Source organism: Lepisosteus platostomus, chromosome 6, assembly GCF_059453375.1.
Source record: "Lepisosteus platostomus isolate fLepPlt1 chromosome 6, fLepPlt1.hap1, whole genome shotgun sequence".
In the NCBI taxonomy this organism is placed as follows: Eukaryota; Metazoa; Chordata; class Actinopteri; order Semionotiformes; family Lepisosteidae; genus Lepisosteus; species Lepisosteus platostomus.
This window is the reverse complement of record NC_142616.1, coordinates 44092813-44110305: the sequence shown is the minus strand read 5'-3', so window position 1 is coordinate 44110305 and position 17493 is coordinate 44092813. Positions and strand designations below refer to the sequence as shown.

Sequence of the window (17493 nt, the reverse complement as noted above, 5' to 3'; positions counted from 1 at the left end):
GAAAGTCAACGTCTTTATTAAACAGTGTTTATTTCTTCCAGTACAACATCTATAGTACACGTTCAGATGCAGGCCACTACGACAAAAACCCATCGTTTGCTTTCAGCTAAGAAAACAAAGCAAAACCCAGAAAGAAAAAGGAACACAGAACAATTGCCAACAGGCCAGCATGTTGTGCTGACAGGCCCATGGGAGGCGGCGGCATGCTGTGTGCTCCGGGTGAGGGTTTGACAAATACAGCAGGTTCTGCTCAACAGGACTGTGTATGTCCCGTTGCCATAGTTACGCCAGGCTTGATAATACCATGACATGAGAGCCGCCTCCTGATCTGGAGAAGGCGCCCCAGTCACGGGCTAGCTCCCTCAGACAGCCACCACAAAGCCCCGCAGCGGCCTCTTCCCTGGGGACCCCCCGATAGGGAGCCCTCAGTCCTTACTGGGAGTGAGAGGCTCCTCTCCCAGAGCAGGCGAGTGGCTGCATTGGTAGATGAAATACCCAAAGCTTCAAAAGAAACCACACGCTGGCTGGACTGGAGACCTGGACTATCCCCGGGACTGGAGGCGCAAAGAAAAAAAAAACAGCTCTAGAGAACCTGCTTGGACTCTAAAAGACATTTTAACACATTCTTTTGCAGAAAAATAAAACCTTAGGGACACAGACCCAAGATACAGCAGAAACTTCAGCCCTGTCTCCTTCCAGACAGTGTACACAGGCCGGGTACAAAAAGTGGGCTCAACAGCTATGGCATGGAACACTATGGCAGACACAATCATCCATAAACCTCAAGAGTAGGGAGGCACCAAGAGTTTTAGTAACCTGCTCAGGGTGAGACAGTTTGTCAGCGGCAGAAACCCATGTTTGAACCAGGAAATTTCTGGTAACAAAACTTTTTTCCTCACTGGTAGGCCACCAAACCTCCTGTACCTGACAGGAGTCAGACTAGGCAAAGGGGAGACTGAAACAGCTCAAAGATCTTAACCCAGTGATATTCACTCCTTTTAAAAGGAACTTATCCTCCTTCAGTCACTGAAAACAGTGGTGATAAAAAAGCAGTTGAGCAATCAGATGATCCTAATTAAGCCATTAGGTATCCAAGGTAGAATGAGAAGCAGAAGACACAGGGCCCTCCAGGACCAGGAGTATCAGTGACATAACTGTCTTTCACCTCATCACTGCATGTGACTGATCTTTGTCTGCTGAACATCTCACTGTACCAGGACTCCCACGCTTTAAACTGCCTTTCAATCACAGAAAGGGAAATAAAGACAAAGACATTGTATTGTTTCTCACAAGGACATAACAGCAGTTTCACTGGATGAAAACAATGTTAGCCAACCACGTCAACAAGAAGGCGCTGGAATGCAGCGCATCAGGTCTTCAGGGCTGCTGAAGTTTCAACCCTGAGACTGATCTACCTCAGAGCATTAGGAAAATCAAGCACCTCTTTAAGAGATAACGGACATTTTAGAGCTGGAAATGAACAAAATGACGGAGTATTGGCTGCATCCAGGAAACCGCAAAAGTGACTCTAGCAAACAAGCCAGCCTTTTCAGCCTCAATTCACACCATCTGCAGAATACTGAAAAGAAACGTACAGGCTGACTTCCAGAGATTTTTCTCCAGCAAAAGATCAATCCCTCATGCCTAACTCTCTGAAGTCTCCCACATTTTGTTTCGGCTAGTGTTTGGCAGCCATCATTAAATCCATTTTAAAACATTGCTCTCTTCTCCAGGTCAGTTCTGTTTAAATTAAATTCATAAATTAAAGTACAGTTCCAAAACAAATTTCCTCTGATATCGGGTGCTGACATGAACAAAAGGTCACAAGACTAAAACTGAATAAAACTGGCCTGAAAACTTCAAAGATACTCCTAGGTTACATTATGGCAGTGTTTTAACAAGAGTTGGGCTATCTATTCAGAGTAAAGAGAAAAAGTTATGAATGCCCTGGAATAAAGGGTTTGTTAAGTATTGTACCCAAAAAGCTGACTGTACCCACTGGGCTTCATAGTCAATGCATTCAGATGCCAAAGTCAGTGCCTTCCGCTATACTGTGGATTGTCTCAGCATGAATAAATGTTAAACAAGCTCAATGACCCCAATATGGACTGCTGTCACCCACCTGACGTCATTGCAATACAATTTATGTTTAAATAAATTCTTAAAGCCAAAGTCAAACTTTTAAGATGGCTTTGGTAAAGGTCATTAAATCCTGCTGCCTATCTCACCTTCACCCTGTTCAATTATATCAGACTCCCACTTACTGTCTCTCACTTGGTTACAAAAAGGTTACGTGACTTCAAAGAGTTCACTCGTGAGGTGGGCTGTGATTAGATATACAGTACCTTAGGGTTTCAGAACAGAATGGAACTCTCTTACAGGGCGATTACAATTTGTACGTCCTGTCTGGAAGGCTGGTCTTTGCAGATAATTATTTTGATCAAAAATCAAAGAGTGTGAAGCAAGCTCAATTCTGCCAATCCCATTAAGATGTTGTTTGGTCTAGTAAACACTGACAAGCCTGGTCCAGGGCCAAGTAGAGACTGTCTCTACAGAGATAAAGAGAACACAGAGGCGCGCCGACTTGCTTTTTAAATATGTATATGTGCACTAAACGTAGATAAACTTAATAATGCAAATAAATGTACTGCAGCAGGCCTAAAGGATACTGCCATTTACATACTCAGAACTAAGCCCAGCTAGTAAGGAACCTCTCCTGCATCTTCAACAGAGGTCCTGGTGGTCTTAAGACACAGAACGAGTTGTTTTTAGCCTAACCTAGCCAGTCAACATCCTGCAAAGAATATCTATAAATCAAAGATCAATGTATACATATGATCTCTTGATACGAATTCCTATTTATCACATTTCTGGTTAGACAGAAATTCAGAATTCCTTCCCGATATATAACAAATGCCATTTTGAAACTATAGTCATTCAAGAACATTGTGCAAGGTCCTCATTATCAAAGACATCTAGAGAAACTGCAGATCATTCATTTGATTATCTATTCCCTTGCCCTTGATTTTTACTGACAAACTGCATTTGTGAACTGTTATACTGGAAGTGTGATGACTACACAGTACGTATCTATCACAGTAACAACTTCTTCAGAGGAAACATTTGCCCTCCAGCACTTCAGTAGTTACCGTTCTATATTTTTATATATGAGTTCATGAGCTTTAATTGTACCTCCGCTTGTGATTAACATGGATTTTTTTGTGTCTCACTTTGACGCAGTGTTTCAGTGCTCCTCTACAAGAAACCATGACACATCAGGGGCAGGAGAGTGTAGTATAGGACAGTCCTCTCCACAGTGTTGCAATACTGTTTTATGTGCTAAAGAACAGAAATTTATCACAAGAGTCTTTATTCCACACACAAATAACTATTTGCCACTCTTTGAAATGCAATCAAAAAACAAGCACTTAACATTTTCCACAAAACTTAAAATATGAAGGTTTTACAATAGTTGACTTATATCTAATAAAGGTTGAGCTGCTTTTGCCTTGTTTGACTTTTCAAGTTTAAGCCTTATCATGATTCTGATCACAATACCTTCTTGATGTCTCTTACCTTTAGAGAAAAAAACAAAATGTGCTCATGAAGACAAAGCAGTGTGACCTCCATTCCACTTGGGGCAGTGTGAGTTTGTGACAGAAGACCATAGCCACATAGCCAGCTGATGAGTGAGCCTTTCTATTGCCAGGACTGAGGGCTCGGCTCTCGGTTACTAAGGAAAGCAGTCAATTAACTAGCCTACTGGGAAAGCTGAAATGTGTATACATCTTCACCCTGTAAGCCCTGTATTAGGATGAGAGATGATTCTGATAGCAATGCCTTACAGGGGTCTCTTACCATTAGATGTCTTCAGCAATCTTTTAGGACATGTTGTTTACTTTGCCTTATCCCAGTTCTGATTTCCTGAAGTAAGTCTTGTGATTTATAACACTTTACTTTCTAGATGGGCCACAATTGGCAGGCTTTCCATTTGGTTGAAAGAAAAGACTTCAGACACATTGTGATTCTTCCCATTTTGTCTGAAGGGTGGTCACCGAGCTTGCATGCTGTAAACCAGGCTCTTTGAAGTCCTTGAAAATCAGCAGGTCTGTGACAGGACTGCGGCCAGACCTGGAGATTGAGTGTTGATGTGAATGTGAAAAATGTGAATGGGGCTTCCTGGAAATGGAATTAAGACTCTGTGCTGTCACATACTGATGACAGGTGGGTCGTGGGTTCGAATCACTGATGCAAACAGTGCTGCTGTTCACTTGAATGAAGTGCTACTCCGCGATGGCTCCAGCAGACCCACGCTCATTAGTATTTGCTAGTACTTAAGCGACGGCTGACTAGGGGAGACTCTACAGTTTAATTGACACTACAGACCACCAGGATAAACTGAAAAAAAAAAACCTGAGTGTCGCCTAACCTCACAGGAACACTGATGTAGGGATTTCACAGAAGCCCTGATTTCTAAAATTACACTTTGTATAACACACTTCCCAGCCTAACTCACTCATAATACGAACACAGCACGCTGTCAATACAGTTCCAGGGAAGTAACCTGAGCAGAGACAGATCTGAGAGGGGGCTGCCGGGAGACAGCTGGCGGAGTGGTGGGCTTGCCTGTGGCGGAGACATCACTCTCACCCGACGGTCCACATGGAGGTCCTGCTGCTGTGGTGGTGGTTGACTGGTGGGTTTAGGAATTAGTGTTGCTCTTGGTCCATCAGTTCTGATCTCCTCAAGTCTCCTCCCTCCATCTTGGTTTACATTCATCTGCCAGTCCAAAGAGAACCCCCGAAAGAAACAAATCGACTATTTTTTCTTCGCATTCACATTTTTGCAGACCCAGTTCATGCCATCCTGAGAACAAAAGAAGAAACAGATATTACAAAATCTCTGTAGGAAGTAATGCTAGCACAGTGGTTAGCATTCCTGCCTTTTTACAGTGCTGGGGCCCTGGGTTCAATTCCAGACCTGGGGTGCTGTCTGTGTGGAGTTTGTATGTTCTCCCTGTGTTCATGTGGATTTCCTCCTGGTGCTCCAGTTTGCTCCCACAGCCCAAAGATCTAGTTGTGGGTTAACTGGCTTCTGAGAAATTGACCCTGTCACACGTGTGCGTGTTTGCGTCTGTGTGTGCCCTCGGATGGACTGGCATCCTGTCCAGGGTGTATCCAACCTTGTGGCCATTGCTTACCAGCGTAGACTGCAACTCCACTGTGACCCTGAACTGGAGGAAGAAAACCGATGGATGGATAGAAAATCCCAAACTCTTAATATACTCTGAAACCTCATTGGTTTGAACTACCAGCAGTGACGCCCCATCAACAAAATAAGCAGATGCCACATCAAATAAGTGATGATCATCAATTGGGCTGAACGCTTTCTTTATAAGCTTCCTTGGGTTTTCATAATAGAGCAGTCAAGCTTAGCTGAAGGAGCCATGATTGCTGTGTACTAGTCTATACCTCAGGGTTCATTAATTGGCTCTGTATTGGGAAAACTTGCTTGCTTTTCATCCATCATTGATCCATATCTCGTCAGCAACGCAGGATTTGACGATGGTGAAAATATCCAATTCAGTTTAGAAATGATATCCGCACCTCCTATGACCACTACTGTGTGTCCTTCACCCAGTTCTGGTGCTGATGTAAGTCCCAAGCATTTCATTTTCAAAGCATTAGCTTCCACCTGTTCTTCTGATGGGCAGAGCAGCGCTGCCTTGCGGCACTGTGGCCCTGCATTCAATTCCTGGGGTGCCATCTGTGTTGAATTTATACGTTCTCCCCTTGTACATGTGGGTTTCCTCCGGTTGCTCTGGTAGCCTCCCACTGTCCAAGGACAAAGACCCACTAGAAGGTTAATTAGATACTGGGGAACCTGGTCCTGGTGTGAGTGTATGCGCGACAATGGACTGGGATCCTATCCTGGGTGTTATCCTGCCTTGCGCCTGTTGCTCACTGGGATAGACTACGGCTCATCCTTGACCATGAAGTGGTCAGAAAATGGATGGATATTCATCCGATGCCACTTACTGCTCCCGAAAAAAACATTACTTGCAGGCCAACAAGCTAAGCAACACATGTAAATCCTATCCCTTTGGAAAAGCACTATTTGTTTTTCTTCATTTTTGTTCTCACAGGACTGATGCTCAAGATGTCGTTTAAAGCCAGATGTCTGTTCCAGTGGGCTGCAATGCTTTGATACGTGTGGTGGCTGCAGACTTTGCAGACAGAAGGCTGAGCTGTTGAGCAATAAGGGTGTTCTGCAGGGCACTCTAACCATGGTATTCCTCTTACCCATGATCACTCTACTACTCGTTAACACGACAATAGGCTCATTAGAGCAAATGGGCTGCACGACGACTCTTTGGTCTAAACAGTGAACCCGTTTCTAATGATCTGTAAGGTGGCGTGCATCCCTCCACAGAAAACATCATTTGTCAGGCAAGGCAAAGGCAGAACAGGCTGCACACAGGCTGGAGGGCTTTACTGTCTGGAAGGGAGGCTGGGCAACACAAGCAGCCCAGGGACAGATGGGCAGAAAGATGTGGACACTCAGCACTGGTAAGAACTGGGAGAAGGAACTGAGACTTGAACTCCGTGTCTTTTCATCAGCAAGAACCAGGAACTGATTTTGGACTGGGGGTGAATCTGAAAATTAAAGCAGCACCAAAAGGGATTCATTTACTTTTCCCAGGTGATATTCTGGAGTGTGAGGCAAAGAGATATAACAGAAATACACTACAAACTAGGTTACCCTTTGTCATTGTGATTGAAAATAAACCTTCCATGCAGATTTTGTGCATTTCAAAGGCCCTTTTTAGATGATTTATTCTAAGATGATGGACAGACTGGTAAATCAAATTAAACAGTACTGAAAATAAAATAAGGGGAAAAAAAGATCATCGTCAAGCTTTTCTGAATAAATGAGGCGATTTTCCCAAAAATATATTACTCTGTCTTGAGCGTTAGCTTTGTCCAAAGAGCACAGAGAATTGGATAGGGTTTCTGAAGCACTGAAGTAGCAGCCTTATTCTGAGGGCTTTGTGAGAGCATGACAACGCATATCAACGCCAACGCTGTGGCAAAGCCTGGGAAAAGAGACAAGGAGGAGGGCCGCACCTGGACGCCCTCCCCCGTGAGAGCGGAGCAGGACTGGATCTGCCAGACGCGGTCGCGGATGGTGTGCAGGTTCAGTCCCTCGGCGATCTCGGAGGCAGGCGCGGCCGTCAGCAGGTCCTGCTTGTTGGCAAAGATGAGCACAGGGACCCCGCTGAGCTTCTCCTCGTCCAGCAGCTCTGCCAGCTCCTGATGGCCACACACAACAGGCACAGTTATCAAGAGACGGGCACGACCCACACCAGACACTGTCCCAGTCGAGCCCCGCACACAACAGGCACAGTTGTCACAGAGACAGGCATGACTGATACCTGACACTGTCCCAGTCGAGCTCTGCAGACAACAGGCACAGTTATGCCTGAAACAGGCACAGCCGACACCAGACACTGTCCCAGTCGAGCACCGCACACAACAGGCACAGCTATCACAGAGACGGGCACGACCGTACCAGACACTGTCCCAGTCGAGCACCGCACACAACAGGCACAGCTATCACAGAGACGGGCACGACCGACACCAGACACTGTCCCAGTCGAGCCCCGCACACAACAGGCACAGTTATCACAGAGACAGGCACGATCGACACCAGACACTGTCCCAGTCGAGCCCCGCACACAACAGGCACAGTTATCACAGAGACAGGCACGATCGACACCAGACACTGTCCCAGTCGAGCCCCGCACACAACAGGCACAGTTATCACAGAGACAGGCACGATCGACACCAGACACTGTCCCAGTCGAGCTCTGCAGATAATCTGAATGCCACTCGCTGAGCAGCAGGGGAAACAAAGATAACGATCATATCAGAGCACCATTTCAGGTTTTATGAGGTGGAAACTCTTGACACATAGTACTAATGTCACATAGAAGCATTAGTACTTTAGTACTAGTATTAATACTAGCATATTTTATCTCCACCAGTGTGTCTAAACAGACATTCTCAAGATCAGGTTAAAAGCATGAAATATTCAAGATCTGTGTGGAGACTGCTTACATAAGAGCGTGCAGCTGGAAGAATCAGATATGGATCAAAAAGTTGCACAATACTCCTTCCCTGGATAAGCAGGTTTAAGAACATCTAAATATTGATAAGATCACCTCACTCTCTCACAGGGATAATCAAATTTAAAAACGAACATTACCTGTCCTGTTTCTTCAAATCTCTTTCTGTCAGCGCTGTCAATGACATAAATCTGAAACACAAAAGACAGCTTTTTAATCAACTGCACTTTTCAAGGGAAAGGAGAAGAGTGAAACTCAGCTGAAAGTAGGCGTTTTGGGCTCTGGGGCCCTTCTTGGTCCAGCTTTGAATGAGGTAATTGAACAGGGCAGAGAGGCTAAGGCCAGTAGTCTGTTTTAATCCTTATGTGGTGGATTTCAGAGAACAAAGGAGCAGTCGTGTCCAATAATATGCTCATGATGCATTCAAAAACAGCACCTCTGGGGAATCAATGACTGTCCTCTGATGCTCTCCAAATCCTTATATGAGAGAAAATAAAAAGTCAGTTGAATGCTGTGTAATGCAATAGAAATGTTGATACAGTCATCACTGCTGACTAAGGATCCCCCCCAAATGATATACATGGGGCCTCTGCCAAGCAGCTGGCACAGGACTGTGACATGCTTTTCCCCAAGTTTTGAAATATGTGCAGCCTGGTCCCCTCCCATTCTTGTAATCAGCCTCACCTTTTCACCGTGTGTGGGGTTAGGAAAACGTTTTGTGGGATTGACCAATGTATTCTACCAGTACTCCACAGCACTGACATCTCAGGCATCATCTGGCCAGGACAAGTGATGGAAGAGTGTCTGCTCAGCAAGTTGCTCGCTTCTAAGAGAGCCTATTCACTTGTTCAGTGCTCAGTAGTTTGGCCAGGGAGCAAACTTAAGTGTAGGAACTGACTTGAAGTATAAAAAAGCGGAACAGGACAGTCAAAACTGTAGGTCAGCCACAACAGTCAACCACAGAAGGGTCATATGTTATTCAGAAGCGACGGCCATTTTTTTTTGTGCTGCATTGCAATCCCATGTTTTAGAAATCCCCCCCCCCCCCCTCCAGCTCTCTTCCCAGCACAGAACACACTCACAGACACCCCAGCCACAGGGGTCACTGCGGCAGGAAGAGGTCAAGGCTGGCCAACTGCAGCCCCACCCAAGAGCCCAGGCATTCTGCTACATTGGTGCTACTTGTGTGCCTCATCACGGGTAATCCCAGCCAGACAGCACATGACACAGCCCACATGAAAGGAACGATCCAGCAGCCATAGACTTCAAGCTGAAATCCAGGAGCTCTTCACTGGCTGAGCCACTGCCAAGTGTCTTTTCTTCCAGCACAGCCCAGCTTTCCAGTTGAATCTGGTCTTACAGAGCTACGGTAGCCCTTAAACTTTCTTTTATTTTCAAACTGCCTTTATTTTAAAATTCTGTCTCGACAGTTTGTTACACCTCTGCAGTCCATTTTTTTGTCTTTACACTTTTCAATAACGATGATGAAAATGTTCAGCTTCAATTTATGGAACTAAACAGTAACATAGTGAATCAGAGATCAGCTTAACTGCTTGTAATGGGAACTACACATTTCCATCATATTCCCATGATGTGTAAATGTGCAAGGTTTAAATGACACAGGCTATAGTTACTGCACTTTAGAAAATTCAAGGCCTTTAACAATTCTGCTGGATCCAGTCGACACTGTGTACCTGTAGGGTTTTTAGATGGAAAAATTCCTTGACCAAACTAAATAAGCAAATGATGGACAAGCTTTTTTTAGACCAAGATGTCACATAACCATTACTCAGATATATGCCAGACGTATAAACACTCTTCTTTTTTACTTACGAGCACATCTGTATTCTCAAAATAATTCCTCCAGTAGGGCCTGATCTTCCTCTGACCTCCAATGTCCCACACGTTCAGTTTGAAACCCTGAGACTGGACACTCTTGATGTTAAAGCCCTGAAAGCAAGAGAAACAAAAAGCTCTGTGATCAATCTCGTCCATCGTAAACAGCACCTGAAGCACCTGAGCCTTCAGCTGTAAAAAAAACACTGCTCTTCAAGTCGTTTCACAGTTTACTATATTTACTGGGAAAAGCGTTATTTTATTTCTTCGACAAGGTGCTTAGCAAAGGTTAATAGCAAAGGTTGGATAAATTAGCTTCTGTTAATGAAATCAAATAAGACCAACCAAATTACAGTACATCCACTTTCTTATGTTTTTCTTCAGCTTTAATTTTCAATGCTGTGATTAATTTTTTTTGGCTCAAATCTGTAATTTGTAAGATGGTAAACATCTCGTTTATAATCGATTTAGGTGATTACAGACTTTCGGCTTTGAAAATGAAATTCCTCCTAGGCCAGTGCCCAGAATGGATTCTTTTAAGCATATTTTTCATAATGGATTCTTTTGAAGTTTAACTTGTTGTTTTAAAAAAAATGAAAACATATTCTGCTTTGTATATCACATATGCAACTAGACTTAGTACCACGCAAACTGCCTCCCAAGTTAGCAGGTTATAAGGCCTAGTCATCTGACCACTAATCAGCATGAAATGTCAAATCTACATACAGTATGTGTTCTCCTTTTACACCTGCTAGGCTGCAGAAGTACAGTCCCGCTGCCTGCAGGAACGGGTGAGTGTTCAAAGGCAAGATTTCACTGTTTCACTCTGAGTCTGCAGTTGCCAGATTGCAAACGGAAACTTCTTACATCAACCCGTCTGTGCATAGACTTACACCACAGCTACAGGATAGCCCACTGTCGTTGCACGTCCTTGTAGAAAGTAAGTGCGGTGCGGTGCACTGCAGCATTTAACGTGAAAAACAACACGAGCTCAAGTGCAGGAGTGTCATCTGAGTCAGGTTTGGTAGTGTGGGGGCTAAATATATATGCAAGCAGAATAAAGGAAAGCATGCAAACGCATGTGTCTTTCAACGTAAGTGTGCTAGAAAAAAAAAAGGTCTCTCAGGTCTATATTAGGCAGAAGTGGTGATAGGAGTTCCAGTGCCTAGCAGTTTGAGCCATTTCAGATTTTAGCAGCTAGACGTCATTTTGTACTTATTGGCTATACAGTGCCTATAGAAAGTCTACACCCTCCTTGGACTTTTCCACATTTTATTGTGTTACAGCATGGAACCATGCTGTATTTAACTGAGAATTTTTTCCACTCATCAACACATCAATAATGTCAAAGTTAAAACCAAATCCACACATTTTACTAAATTAATTAAAAATAAAAAACAGAAAATAATTGAATGCATAAGTATTCACCACCCTGGAGTTAATACTTGGTAGGACCACGTTTGGCAGCAATTACAGCTGTGAGTCTCTTTGGGTAAGTCTCTATCAGCGTTGCACATCTAGACACTGGAATTTTTGCCCATTCTTCTTGGCAATATTGCTCAAGCTCCATCAAGTTGGATGGGGACCGTTTGTGAACAGCAAATTTTAAGTCATTCCACAGATGCTCAATTGGATTGAGGTCTGGGGTTTGACTGGGCCACTCCAGGACATTAACCTTTTTGATTTTAAGCCACTCCAGTGTGGCTTTTGCTGTATGTTTTAAATGATGGACTTCACTGTGCTTCGAGGTATATTCAATGCCTTGGAAATGTTCTTATATACATGCCACGACTGGTATTTTTCAAGGACCCTCTCTCGGATCTGCTTGGAATGTTCCTTGGTCTTCATGGTGTAGTGTTTCCTTGGAAATGCACTAACTCAGTGGGGAAGCTCCCAGACACAGGTGTATTTATTCGGAAATATTCCAAAATCAACTGCACACAGGTGGACTCCAGTCAAGTAATTCTGTGACTTGGAGAAGAGAGTTGGTTACCTCAGAGGTAATTTAGGTGTGTCAAAGCAAGAGGGTGAATACTTGTGCATTCAATTAGAATTCAATTAGTAAAATGTCTGTTTTTTTTGTCACTTTGACCTTATAGAGTACTTTGTGTTGATGAGTGGCACAAATTCTCAGTTAAATACATCATGGTTCCATGCTGTAACACAATAAAATGTGAAAAAGCCCAAGGGGAGTGTAGACTTTCTATAGGCACTGTATAACTCTGTAAATGCCCGTCGGTGGCAATAACACTGGTAAAGGAGACAGCTGCTTGTTTAGCTCCACGGTAGGCTGTACAAGAGACTGCAACTTCTAAAACCTGAACCGGATCAAATGGCTTTGAATTGGGAGTCTTATTTCCAGCCCAGGCTGACATGCAAACACCACAGAGACAGCAATAAAAATAGAAAAAGACTTGAAAAAAAAAGCTGCACAGGGGAATGTTTAAATGTAAATGACCAGGAGAAGTCAGAGTTCAAAAGGAATATCATACACAAAGGTTAACTAAGGAACTAAACCTCGTCAGTTCATTCGAGAAGATGACACGGGTATTAAAAATCCGAAAAGTTACTGACAAAGTGAACCCAGTGTAGTTTCTGTTGTTCGGTGGTGAACAGCCAGGCTGAGTGGCCACTTCCTGTCTACGACCTTTGCTATATTCTGTTGTCCGAGGTCAGTCAGGGACGCAGTAAGCAGCACAGGTATATACACACTGGTGTAGTGGCGCACCTGAGTGGGCGTGATATGGCTGATGTCCTCTGAGGCCAGCTGCTTGAGGAGAGTGGTCTTGCCGGCGTTGTCCAGCCCCAGCAGCAGGATCCGCACCTCCTGGTCGGGGGCGCTCTTCAGCTTGCGCAGGATCGACAGCAAACCCTGGGAAACAGACACACAGAAGTGATGCGCAGGGCGGCTTTTTTTTTCGCCTGACCCGATCTGAAATCTTTTTTTTTTTAACCCCAGCCCGCGGGGGTGAGTCACCCCGCGCATCACTAAGACACAGGCACACTCTGCCCAGCCTGTGACTTTCTAATGTTGAAAATACCAGTTTCATTTTCAACGCCGTGCTATCTTGGAACTGCAAGGAGCTAATGGTGTTGCTTCTCCACTATGGCCCTTGTACTGAGGGAACATGGAGAGGAACAACACACACCTTCCTCTGAAGCCTGCCCTGTCATCCACTGCAGGAGAGCTAGCATCACTGGAGATACAACTCTCCCTGATGGCTCAGCTCACAGGTGGCCGCTAGGTCACACTGGTCACTAGGACACCCAGGCCGACCCAGACAAACTCAATCTTTGGAGCAGACAGTATGAAGACCATGCAGCTCTGACTGCAGAATCCGGGACACAACTGACCCATGTGGTCAGTCCGGTGATTTCATCTAACCAGGTAAACACTTATCTTAGAATCTACTCTGTCGTACACTGCATGTACCTCAGACATGTTTATTTAAAATTGTAAAGTATGGTGCACGTCATGTGTCCAGTATAATTCATTGTATCGGCATAGAGCTTTATATCCCAAATGATCACAAATTGCTTTACATACAGGAAGAGACCTACTGGAGCACAGCGGCCACTCTGCACCAGCAGTCACACTACACAGTTAGGTCAAGGGGAGAAGCGAGAAACTGCATCACCAGCTGAATTAAGGGGGGAATTTCAGGGGTCAGACTGCACAGCCGAGGGTGGAATTTAGCCAGGTTAACATTACTAGTCTTTTGAACAGTGCCATGCGATCTTTTATGATGAAGAAATCAAGATGCCGGTGTCATGTCTTATCTAAACAACAAGATACTAGAGTACTGGTCCAGGGGAAAGAGTGCCACCTACTGGTCCACCAGTAGCAACTTAAAATCGTTGTATGCATGAATAAAGAGACAAAACTGGATTTTCCCAGAGGCAGAGACTAGCCAGGCCTGCTTCCTAATGTGCAATGCATTAGATCAGTGAAATTCCATTAATACTTAGTTTTAAATTTGGATGTTAATTGTCAGATTATTTTTCCTCCACTCAGCCCATTCCGAATATGGATGTCTTTTCCACTCAGCTGAAGAACTCTCTACTTTGTTAAATATGTTGTACATAAAAAAGATAAAATATTTGCTCAACAGTGCCACTATTAGCACAGAAACTGCTACTGTACACCTGAATATATTCATCTATCCATCCACTTTTTAACTACTTTATCCAAAGCACAAAGGGTACAGGACAGGATACACCCCGGACGGCAAACACAGGGAGAACATACAAACTCCACGCAGACAGCACCCCAGTTCTGTGACAGAGCCATGCTAATCAACTCTGTCACCATGTCGGCCTCTACCTGAATATATTCCAATGCAAAATGTGTCCCTCTCCACAGAGATGGGTTTATAAGTATAGGAATCCAGACTACACATTGTGGTACCCACAACAACACAAGAACATAAGAGCACAAGAACATAACAACAGGCATGGCTGCCGAGAGTTAAATAATCTGAGTATCTCATCCAGGTGATTCTTTAAAGTAGCCAGAGCATCTGCTTCATTAACACATGGCTGTGTAGCGTCTTCCATCTCCTCACAGCCCTTTGTGTGAAGAAGTGTTCTCCAGCGTCCATATCGAGGTGCATTTCAAACAGCAAGCAACAGGCACTTCTGTACATAAAGGATTGTGTCAGACAAGCAACACACTATACGTAAAGATTTTTTTTTAAATCAAAATAATTAATGAGTGGAATTTGTGCAGACAACCAAGTATTTGGTGTGCTGACACCAATAGCTTCAGTGTCCAACACATTTATTAAAATAAGCAACAGGGCTCCTGCAAGACTCTAACATCACCTTGGGCAAAGATGAATCACTTGTTGGAGGTATGCTGTGAATCATACCTTACTAGCTTAAGTAACCCGAATAAAAGCCGAAAAATAAGAGGCATGTGGGCCTTAAGGGAGTATTATCTATCCGTGACGCTATGTCTCACGTCTGGCGATTTCCAGTAAAAGTGACGCGTCCTGCGCTATCAACCCCCCCCCTCCAACCCAGCAACAGATTTAAACCAGTTCATCAACAGTAGAGGATTTACGGTCGTATTTAATGTTAACTGGCATCCCTACAAAGCACTCATGACGAAGAATTTGAAATTGAGATTCTTTGAAAAGGCACAGTACGTGGCAGGATTTGATAAATACAGGCTGAATACGTGTCAAGTCAGATTTTGACTTCACCCCCCTTACACGATGAACACTAATAAATATGCTGCTGGCCCCGGGGTCGTGCGGAGAAGGGATACAGTAATTCCTCGCACGTTACAGTTCGCAGGCCAGAGCCGTAAGCAAGCACCGAGTCCCAGCTTGCTACCTGCTCCTCCTGCAAACCTGCCAATTGCACTGATATGCGCTTCTTTTTTCCCACACACGGCGCTTGTTAACAACCAAGGAGCGATCGATCTCGTGCTCATCTGCACCCATTCCTCCAAGGTCCTCCGTGGCTTGCCACGAAAACCAACGGGTGTTTTTTTTAATCTACTATCTCCTGCAACAAAGACCGCAGCTCAACAAATCCATTTTTTTCTCGCTTCACACTTTCACAACCCTTCCCCGCTTTCGACTGCGCGCGATGTGTGTCGTCATAAGTAAATACAAGGCTGATCACTGGCAAGACTGGCTTTACATCGCCGTCAAATAGCTATTAAAAACCGAAATGAACTCACCATCCTCTAGCTTTATCTCTCCGAGACGCCGCCAAGGGTTACTAGGGGCGATGACGAACAGCTCACTGAGACGACGACGTAAAGAGCACAGATTTCGATGACGTAAATCAAAATGTTTGGTAACCTTAGCGATTCTAACCGGCTGAAATGGGTATTTCCATATTTTATTATTTATTTCTATATTTCAAAGTAGTTATTCTTTCTGCATTAAAAAGGATCAATAAACTGTTCTTCACCTCTTCTCTGAGTATGCAGCGCTCATATTCTCTGCGTACATCAGTGCAATTGGCAGATTTGCAAAACCGGCATTTATACGAACAAAAAGTCGCACTTTCTCAGTTTATACCCTTAATTCATACCTTTAATTCCTTAGTATTACACCCTTAATACGCGTGCATAAATCAAAATGTAACCAGAACAAACTAATTTAACAGACCCTTTTAAAAAGTCTGAGCTTTAGATCACTCTTACCACTTATCACCGCAACACTTCTACAATAGTACCAGGAAAATTATAACATCTCTTTTGTAGCAACTGTACTTTATTGAACAGCTATGGCATAGGAAGATTTATTATGCTGATTAATATTTGTCATCAACATGGGGTTTACTGTTAAAGTCATAGGCTGGTAGTTCACACTGCTGGAAGCAATACAAGGTGTATGTATAAGGCAAATATTAGGTTACAGACACTGTTGAATTGGACTCTGTCCCTTTCCTCTCCTACAGCCTGGACAAGCAGGTGTCTGTTCACTGGTCTCTGAGCCCTAGATGCCTCATGCCAGCTCATCCCACAACTGCTCAATGAGGCCGAGTCCAGCAGCCTAACTTTCAAACACTTGTCATCTAGCAAGAAAGTCTGTGTTACTGTGTTAAATGAGGTTTTAGAATAAAACAACGCTGGTAATAAAATGGCATGCTTATCCATCTTCTAACCACTTTATCTAGTACTGGGTTGCAAGGGAGCCGGAGGCTATGAAGCAAGACAGGATATACCCTGGACATGACGCCAGTCCATGGCAGGACAGACAGACATTAATTAATAATAATTCCGTATGCCTAGAACGCTTTTCTGGACACATCACTCAAAGTGCTTTACAGGTAATGGGGACTCCCCTCCACCAGGACCAAAGTGTAGCTCCGATGATGCGACAGCAGCCAGAGTGTGCCAGTACGCTCACCACACACCAACTATCAGTGGGGTGGAGAACAGAGTGATGAAGCCAATTCATAAATGGGGATTATTAGGAGGCCATGATTGGTAAAGACCAGGGGAAGTTTAGCCAGGATTATGGGGTAGCCTTTTGGCAAAGATCAAACATAATTAAGACAATTCAATAATCCCACACACACTCACTCACTCCAAGGCCAGTTTTGCCAGAAGCCAATTAACCTACCAGTATGTCTTTGGACTGTGGGAGGAAGCTGGAGCACCCAGAGGAAACCTATGTAAACATGGGGAGAACATACAAACCCCACACAGACAGCTCCCCAAGTCCAGAACCAAACCCAGGGCCCTACTGTTGTGAGGCAGCAATGCTAACCACTGAGCCATTGTGCCACCCAGAGTTTATTATATATGTATAAATGTATTTATTTGACTGCATTATCTTGGTATTTTACATATACAATAACAAATGACCTGTAAAAACTTTGCTGTATAAAGATCTTAGTTGAGTAGCTGCATGCATCGAAAAATTGTCACATCATATAAATTTCATAGATATTTTATTGATCCCGTGAGGGAAATTGCAGTGCAACAGCAGCTTAGCACAGACAATACAGCCACAGTGTAACGAATGATACAATAATAATAATAATAATAATAATAATAATAA

General features: G+C 43.9%; 1 protein-coding gene across 1 annotated transcript; it reads right to left on the bottom strand.

Moving 5' to 3' along the window:
* Positions 1 to 15813, bottom strand: arl3b (ARF like GTPase 3b). Its single transcript, XM_088635999.1, has 6 exons — positions 15657 to 15813; positions 12693 to 12836; positions 9962 to 10078; positions 8269 to 8319; positions 7128 to 7313; positions 1 to 4866 (listed from the first exon to the last, which is right to left on the bottom strand). The coding sequence occupies exons 1-6, from the start codon at positions 15657 to 15659 to the stop codon at positions 4819 to 4821; spliced, it is 549 nt and encodes a 182-aa protein (XP_088492125.1). The 5' UTR covers positions 15660 to 15813; the 3' UTR covers positions 1 to 4818.
* Between the last annotated feature and the right edge of the window lie 1680 nt (positions 15814 to 17493).